We start from the raw sequence: 9,179 nt of genomic DNA on the forward strand, positions 1-9,179 counted from the left end.
TATGATACTCAAGCCTCTCTTTCTTCATTTAATTCTATGTCACCTCATCAAACTTGCTTAGTTGGCATGCATGATACTACCTATGATACTCCCATTACGGGTAGCCTGAGAATGCCTTGTAGTGGGGAGTAACTTCTTAAGAATGGTAGATTCTCTTCTAAAGATATGATGATTTTTGTAGGGAAAAAAATTCTTCAGAGCCCCTTAGTTTGCATGAATAGAATCCTATTCCTATACAGGATTGATTCATATCCTCTGTATTTTTTTTTCAAGGAAAAGAAACATTGGTCGGACTCGTATATGAATGATTCCATATCCTCTGTTTTTCAAGGAAAAGAAACATTGCTCATACTCAATGCTAAAAATCATACTGTCTGGACCAAATGACATCTCTTTTTATATTTCTATTCATAGAATTTGAGATACATGCCATCTCACTTTCTACAGCTTTCCCATTTCTGTAGTGTTCATATCCTACACACCAAAGGAGGCCTTAGCAGGTGCAGTGCTTTGATAAGTTTCAGACGAATAATCACGAGCATGGATGAATGGTCCCAGACAGATTATTTCCACAATTCCTCACCAGGTTCAGTCGCAATGTAATATCAGCACACCAAACCTTTCGTGCAGTATACAGCAAAGACAAACCACCCTATCAGAAGCAAACAGAATGCCAATATCCCTATTAGGAAAGACCAGCCGGCCATAAAAATACCAATGCACGTCACAGTTACGAATGGCGCGAATGACCGAACGATAGACATTTTGTCCACCCACTCGCCGTGCAGCCAAACAAGAGCTGCCACGTTCAAAACATTCCACTCCGCCGAACCACCGTGGGCAAGCCGGTTCAGGCAGTTCGCCACGAATGAGTAGCAGTTGCAGGTGAACAGGTTGTAGTATTTGTGCTGGAAATGTCTCGTGCCCAGTTGCAGGGCTCCATCCCATGATGTTGCTGTTCCAACTTCTGTGTGTTTGTACGGCCACTCGCATACATGTGCCGCCAGATTAGCAGGAAAGCAGCACTGACCATGAACAAAACAAGAGTATTTCAACAATAAATCCCAACTTCAAAGGAAAGCGCTAAAAGAAAAGGTGGCATGCAAGTAGGTTTTGCAGAAGATAATGATAAATGAACAGGATTGTGGAACAACATATACAACTTCACCATATAGATTATCAGATATCACCTTTGTCAACAAGAGAAGTTAATCTATAGAACGCCACACTAACTATTTATAGATAACACTGTTACTAAAGAAAACAAAAACTGATACTGATGATAAGATTTGCAAAATGTTTACAGTCATCCTCTGTGTGATAACTGGCAGGAGTCTCCCGTTCAGTATCCCCACCCATTCGTATAACATAACAGAATCTTCACTATTTATATGATAGTAAGCCCAGGTGATGTGCAACTATTTACTGTTTTAAAATGGTCTTTCAAGGACAGCACGCCAGAAGAACAAAGCAAGTTACCTCACAGATACTTTAGAGGTTACTGAAACAGAAACTACATATCGAAATGAACTACTACCAAGTAAAATATGTTGACAGCATGTCACTCATGAGACTAGTAGACATTTTCCTCCAAGTAAACAAAGGATTTTATTAGCAGCCAAGATAAATAAGAGGCCAACACTATAAAGAAGAAAACAAAAATAATAGGAATCAGATATACCTTATTTCTGTCCAGCTGGAGGTATCTAGAGACAGAACCATATGCAAAATTATCCATGCTCACTAAATTTGAACCAGCAAAATCCAGGACAGATCCATCCTCCTGACAGATTCCAACATGCCCTATGTAAGGAGCAAGCCATGAAACTATAGGAAGAGGAGTCCAGACAATGCAACATGGGAATCGCCCTCTCTTTGGGTCTATCTCACCAACTGGCCACAACTCCTGCAGTTCATTGTTTGATCTGGAATCTTCAACATCAAAATCAGCTTCAGCCTCCATTGAGGAAAATACTTCAGTTAACATTAGTGCTCGATGAACTTATAGAAAATCAAATGTGCTTGCATCTCATGACCGTGTAGGCCTTTGCTGAAAAGAATGAACAAATAAAATTAGGCTCATCATGCTTTTGGAGAAAAAGGTGAAGAATTATAATGAGCTCTACTCCCTCAGTTCCAAAATACTTGACGATCTAGGTTTGTCCTAACTCACTTCTTTAAGTTTGATCAACTCTACAGAAAAATATACAAACATTTACGACCCCAAATTAGTTTCACTGGATTCTTCAGAAAATATATTTTCATGCTATCTATATTTGAAGTTGTGGATATTAGTAATTTTTTCTATAAACTTGTTCACAATTGAGGAAGTTTGACTTAGGACAAACCTAGAACTTCAACTATTTTGGAACCGAGCGAGCAGTTTAGTACTCCCCTCGTTTCTTTTTAACTGTCGCCAGCCTTGGGGTTTCACTTTCAAATAACTGTCTGTCATGTGGGGCACGTCCTACAGGCGTGGGCCACGCAGCCAGGAGCAGCAGCCGTCGGCCGCATCAGGCGAGGCGTAGGCTGGGCAGGAGTCCTGGTCCTGATACATTAGTTCCTAGAATAAAAGACTAGTTTGTTACGTATAGGTTTCTAGTTTGTTAGCAGCCCATGGGGCCTTTATATATCGTATAATCAGCACCCTTTGAGGGCAAGCAATAAAGTTATTATCTCCTACCTCTTCCTCCGTCTCCTATCCTCTCCTCCCGCACCATTGAGCAGCCAGGCAAAAACCCTAGCGCTCCTATCCACCGAGACTACGAACTACGTAGTCGAGGCCCCGCTGTCTTGGGCACTGAGGCCCTTGACAACTTGGTATCAGGTTCCAGCCGCTCCTCGGCCTCCTCCACGCTGCACCCGCCGCCCCGCCCACCTCCATCGCCGCCATCCGCCGCCGCCTCGGTTTCTTCCGCCATGTCGGAACCCACCACCGCTGATTTGGCCAAGATGATCGAAGCCCTGACTGCAACCGTGACATCCCTGCAGTCGTCCGTGGCAGCCCTCCAGAAGGAGAAGTCGGCCTCCTCGTCAGCCGCCGATATCAGCCACGACGGACAGCACCACAACGATCGGCCCCCGCGGTTTCAGAAGATGGACTTCCCCAAGTTCGACGGCAAGTCCGACCCGCTCGCTTTCCTCAACAGATGCGAGTCCTTCTTCCATCAACAACGGATCGCCGAGGAGGAGAAAGTCTGGATGGCGTCATACAACCTCGAGGGTTCTGCCCAGCTGTGGTACATGCAGGTCCAGCGTGACGAGGGCACTCCGCCGTGGCGCCGCTTTTCCGAGCTGCTCAACCTCCGCTTCGGGCCTCCTCTGCGCGCGAACCCGCTGGGCGAACTGATGGCGTGCAAGCGCACGACGTCCGTCGTCGACTTCCAGGAGCGGTTTGAGGCGCTCCTTCCCCGGGCAGGCTCCTTGTCGGAAACGCAGAAAGTTCAGATCTTCACCGCAGGCCTCCAGCCACCCCTCAGCCTCGACGTGGAAATCCATAACCCGCAGTCCCTCGCCGTCGCCATGAGCCTCGCCCGCAAATTGGAGCTGCGCGACCAGTGCGCGCTTTCCGCCGCGCCACCGGTGCGTTTTCCGCAGAAGGGCATTCTGCCGACGCCAGGACCACGCCTCGCGCCCCCCGCACCGGCCCCACCAGCCGCACCCCAGCATGGCCACAGTCTGCCGGACGGGCGCCCAATCAAACGTCTCTCCCAGACAGAGATGGAGGAACGCCGTCGCCTGGGCCTATGCTTCAACTGTAACGAGAAGTTTGGCAGGGGCCACAACCGCGTGTGCCAGCGCATCTTTCTCCTCGACTTAGCGCCGGACGACGACGACGACGACGCGGCCTCCGCTACTGATGATGCATCGCGGGCCGACCCTCAGATCTCGCTCCACGCAATCTCCGGGGTGCGCACGAGCGAAACCATGCAGATGCATATTACTCTCGGGGGTGTCTCCCTCCTCGCCCTGATCGACTCAGGCTCCACCCACAACTTCATCGCCGAGGAGGCGGCCGCTCGTGCTACGCTGCCATCCCCCACCACCGAGAAGATGCGCGTCACGGTGGCCAACGGCGAGCGCGTTCCGTGCCAGGGCGCGTACCGCGTCGTGCCCTTCCGCATCGGCCAAGAGGAGTTCTCGGAGGATTTCCTCGCCTTGCCGCTCGCGGGCTACGACATCGTCCTGGGCACGCAGTGGCTGGCGACGCTCGGACCGATCCTGTGGGATTTCCGCGCCCTCTCCATGACATTCTGGCGGAGGGGCCATCGGGTGTGCTGGCGCGGCATTGCAGGACCGGACGGGCCAGCCCTGAAATCATGCAGCGGCCGCGACTTCCTCGACGCCATCATCACCGAGTTCGACGGCATCTTCGCCGAACCCTCCGGCGTGCCACCGCCCCGCAGCCGCGACCACGGCATCACCCTGCTGCCCGGTTCCGCCCCGGTGGCCGTCCGTCCGTATCGCTACCCGGCCGCGCACAAGGACGAGCTGGAGCGTCAGTGCGCCGCCATGCTCGCCCAGGGCATCATCCGAGCGAGTTGTTCCGCATTCTCGTCCCCGGTACTGCTGGTCCGCAAGGCCGACGGGTCCTGGCGCTTCTGCATCGACTACCGCGCCCTAAACGCCATTACTGTCAAGAATGCGTTTCCGATCCCGGTGGTGGACGAACTCCTCGACGAGCTCCGGCACGCTCGTTTCTTCACCAAGCTCGACTTGCGCTCCGGCTACCACCAGGTGCGGATGCGTGCGGAGGACATCCCGAAGACCGCCTTCCGTACTCATGACGGCCTCTACGAGTTCCTGGTGATGCCGTTCGGCCTCTGCAACGCGCCGGCAACGTTCCAGGCCCTCATGAACGATCTGCTGCGGCCGTACCTGCGCCGTTTTGTTCTCGTCTTCTTTGACGACATCCTCATTTTTAGCGAGACATGGGCTGACCATCTCCGACATGTGCGCACCGTCTTCACCGTCCTGCACCAGCACCGGCTCTTCGTCAAGCGATCCAAATGCGCATTCGCCGTCGAGTCGATCTCATACCTGGGTCACACCATCTCCGCTGCAGGAGTGGCCATGGATCCGGAAAAGGTGCAGGCAGTGGCCGAATGGCCGCAACCACGCTCGACGCGTGCGGTTCGGGGGTTTCTCGGCCTTGCGGGGTACTACCGCAAGTTTGTCAAGGAGTTTGGTGTGGTTGCCGCGCCACTAACGGCCCTCCTTCGCAAGGATGGTTTCTCCTGGTCGCCGGAGGCGGCAGCAGCTTTTCACGCCCTCAAGACGACAGTCACCACGGCTCCCGTCCTCGCGTTACCGGATTTCACGCGGCCGTTCATCGTCGAGTGTGACGCCTCGACATACGGCTTCGGGGCCGTCCTTCTTCAGGACCAACACCCGGTGGCTTTCTTTAGCCGGCCAACCGCGCCACGTCACCGTTCCCTGGCAGCATATGAACGGGAACTCATCGGCCTGGTGCTCGCGATTCGTCACTGGAGACCGTACCTCTGGGGGCGCCAATTTGTGGTAAAAACGGATCACTACAGTCTCAAATTTCTACTTGACCAGCGTTTGGCAACCATCCCGCAGCATCATTGGGTCGGCAAACTACTGGGGTTCGACTTTACCGTGGAGTACAAGGCCGGTAGTACAAACACGGTGGCGGATGCCCTTTCCCGCCGCGACACGGAGGAGACGTCGATCATGGCGATCTCGGGTCCTCGCTTCGACTTCATCGATCGCCTCCGGCAAGCGACGTCCACAGATCCGGCGCTCGTCACGCTGCGTGAGGATATCACGGCGGGTACGCGGCAGCAGTCGTGGGCTCTCTCCGACGGCCTCGTCACTTTCAACGGCCGCCTCTACATTCCGCCGTCGTCCCCGCTACTCCAGGAGATTCTCAGTGCCGTGCACGATGATGGGCATGAAGGCGTCCTGCGCACCTTGCATCGTCTCCGCCGCGACTTCCACGCACCTAACCTTCGCAAGACGGTGCAAGAGTACATCCGCACTTGCAGTACTTGCCAGAGGTACAAGTCCGAGCACTTGCACCCCGCTGGGCTGTTGCTGCCGCTGCCGGTGCCCACGGGCGTGTGGACTGACGTCGGCATCGACTTCGTGGAAGCGCTCCCTCGCGTGGGCGGGAAGTCTGTCATCCTCACCGTGGTGGATCGCTTCAGCAAGTATTGCCACTTTGTGGCGCTGGCCCACCCGTACACGGCAGAATCAGTGGCGCAGGTGTTCTTCGCTGAGATTGTTCGTCTCCATGGCGTGCCGCAGTCCATGGTCTCTGACCGCGACCCCGTCTTCACCTCGGCTTTTTGGCGGGAGCTCATGCGCCTCACCGGGACAAAGCTGCACATGACGTCAGCGTTTCATCCACAGTCGGATGGCCAAACGGAGGCTGCTAACAAGATCATTGTGATGTACCTACGTTGTCTCACCGGGGATCGTCCCAGGCAGTGGCTCCGGTGGCTTCCCTGGGCCGAGTACATCTACAACACCGCCTACCAGACAGCGACCCAAGAAACTCCGTTCAAGCTTGTGTATGGCCGTGACCCTCCCACTATTCGCTCTTACGAGCCGGGCGACACGAGGGTAGCCGCAGTGGCCAGGAGCATGGCGGAGCGCGACGAGCTTCTCGAGGACGTCCGCTATCGTCTACAACAGGCACAGGCGGTCTACAAGTCCTACTACGACAGACGCCATCGGGACATTCGGCATGACGTGGGCGATTGGGTCTGGCTTCGCCTTCGCCAGCGCGCCGCGTCCTCTCTCAACTTGCCAACCAGGGGCAAGCTCAAGCCACGCTTCTATGGGCCGTACCGCATTTCAGAGGTCGTCAACGACGTGGCTTACCGCCTTGAGCTTCCGGCACGCTCGCGCCTCCATGACGTGTTCCACGTGGGCCTCCTCAAGAAGTTCTTCGGCACGCCTCCAACTGCACCGCCGGGTTTGCCTCCGGTCCACAACGGAGCGGCTGTTCCAGAACCGAAGCGCGTGACTCGTGCGCGCCTAGCACGCGGCGTTCGCCAGCTACTCGTCCACTGGAAGGGTGAAGCAGCATCATCAGCTACATGGGAGGATCTTGACAGTTTCGTCGAGCGCTACCCCGCTTTTCAGCTCGAGGACGAGCTGCTCGTCGAGGGGGGGAGAGATGTCATGTGGGGCACGTCCTACAGGCGTGGACCACGCGGCCAGGAGCAGCAGCCGTCGGCCGCATCAGGCGAGGCGTAGGCTGGGCAGGAGTCCTGGTCCTGATACATTAGTTCCTAGAATAAAAGACTAGTTTGTTGCGTATAGGTTTCTAGTTTGTTAGCAGCCCATGGGGCCTTTATATATCGTATAATCAGCACCCTTTGAGGGCAAGCAATAAAGTTATTATCTCCTACCTCTTCCTCCGTCTCCTATCCTCTCCTCCCGCACCATTGAGCAGCCAGGCAAAAACCCTAGCGCTCCTATCCACCGAGACTACGAACTACGTAGTCGAGGCCCCGCTGTCTTGGGCACTGAGGCCCTTGACACTGTCCCTTGAGAAAACACTAATGTTGTTAATGCAATGATTCCACTCTCTTTAACTTTTGGAAGAGGTTAAGTGGTTGTAGGCCTGTGGTATGTCAATTCTTGTTAACCATTTCTTAGATTTAGTTCTTGCTTGGTTAACGCACATGTGGAACAGAGGACAGTTTATGGGGTAGTACTTCAACACCATTGCAAATCCATATGAAACGATCAGGGTACAAAAATGCTTATGGACATTAAGATAGGAACAATAGGATAGCAGCTATAACTTCTCTAAATTTCAATTACCTTGCTGTCCACTTTTACGAATTCTCCTCAATAAAAAATGTTGCCTAGTACGTAATTAGGAACTTTAGTCTTCTCACGGTCTACCCTTTTCGAACCCATAACAGATATCCTATCCCTTATCATCTTAATGCAGGGCTGAACAAGGGACAATTTTGCTATACCAGAGAGACACAGCGACACCTCATTAACCACAATAGATTGGCAAAGATACAGCTCTGACAACAAATACTATGTTATGAACCCATCTCTTTAATAGGAGAAGAGACGATGGACAACATAAGATCATATTGGCAAGGAAAGGAACACCAGTGAGCTTATTACAGAATGCTCGAGGCAACATTACATTGGCGTGTCCAGGAGCCACGCCTCCTCCCCCCATCCCAGCCGTTTGACGAAATGCACAAACAAAACGCAGGAGCAGGCCGTAGAGAGTGGCTCGATCTCTTCTAAGACTAAATGAATGCTTTAAGAAACGAATTGCGCCCAGCTGCACGAAGCAGTAAATCGATTTCTACAAACTACACCCGATGTTGAATGGCAGACTCTAATATATGTACAGTTCAATGCCCGAATGCAGTCTCCCTTGGTAGGAGTAGGATACCGAGACAGGGTGAATCGCAAGGCATTCGATTTCGTTTCAGGAATCCAGTAGCTGTTTCACCAGAGCTTCTAAGGTGGGCCCTACAATACAAGTACCGTACGGAACAATGGAACCGGCCCGAAGGGGAGCGGAGCAGAGAGATTTGAGAGGAAAGCTCACCGGAGAATGGGCGGGAGACGGCAGGGTCCTCCGCGATCTGGCGCCGGTGGAGGGGTTGGACTAGATTGGGCGCCGCGTACAGGTGAAGGCTGCCTTTGGCTTCGCTTGGGTAGTACAGTAGTAGCAGGGGAGGCGCGGTTGCAGAGGAAAGTGGAGAGCGGAGGGGCGGGACGGTGCATGCACCTGGACCGGAGCCCTCGTCTGTCATGGATGGGCGCAAATGGTAGGCGCCCGCACCGCGCACGCCACCCCCGCTTTGCCTCCCCTGACGCATTTGTCTGTTGAATACGTATTTGGTTACTTGTTTATTGGAGCTAGCTTGGTCGCTGACAAGCACGGCCCCATGCGCCAGGGAAAAAAGTTTGGCAACCCGCACTGCAAATGGCAAAAGATGACTGAATCGTTCTTACTACTCCAACTCTCTCCATTCCACGATACTTGTCCACGATCTTTTATTTTTGCTATTAGGGACTCTTTCTTGCTATCCGAAGATGAAATAATCGTGCTTAAAATTGCTATCCCGAAATTGTACGGGAATATAATCCCAGCAACACAGCAAGAACTTAGTAAGAACACTCATCGACTTGAGCCTTTTAAAAAAAAAGAACACTCGTCA

At 53.0% G+C, this 9,179-nt stretch overlaps 1 protein-coding gene across 2 annotated transcripts; it reads right to left on the minus strand.

The window, feature by feature from the left end:
• Nucleotides 1-375: 375 nt before the first annotated feature.
• On the minus strand, nt 376-8,822 carry LOC123061739 (protein REVERSION-TO-ETHYLENE SENSITIVITY1). Of its 2 annotated transcripts, none has more exons than XM_044484975.1 (3): nt 8,564-8,822; nt 1,682-2,050; nt 376-1,025 (listed from the first exon to the last, which is right to left on the minus strand). In XM_044484975.1, exons 2-3 carry the CDS (start codon nt 1,985-1,987, stop codon nt 606-608), a joined length of 726 nt encoding a protein of 241 aa, XP_044340910.1. In that variant the 5' UTR covers nt 1,988-2,050; nt 8,564-8,822; the 3' UTR covers nt 376-605. The 2 variants fall into 2 exon arrangements, with proteins under 2 accessions (XP_044340910.1, XP_044340911.1); XM_044484976.1 differs by lacking the exon at nt 8,564-8,822 and having other exon boundaries at nt 1,682-1,783; nt 1,891-2,050.
• Between the last annotated feature and the right edge of the window lie 357 nt (nt 8,823-9,179).

The sequence above is a fragment of the Triticum aestivum genome, chromosome 3A (genome assembly GCF_018294505.1).
Source record: "Triticum aestivum cultivar Chinese Spring chromosome 3A, IWGSC CS RefSeq v2.1, whole genome shotgun sequence".
Lineage (NCBI taxonomy): Eukaryota > Viridiplantae > Streptophyta > Magnoliopsida > Poales > Poaceae > Triticum > Triticum aestivum.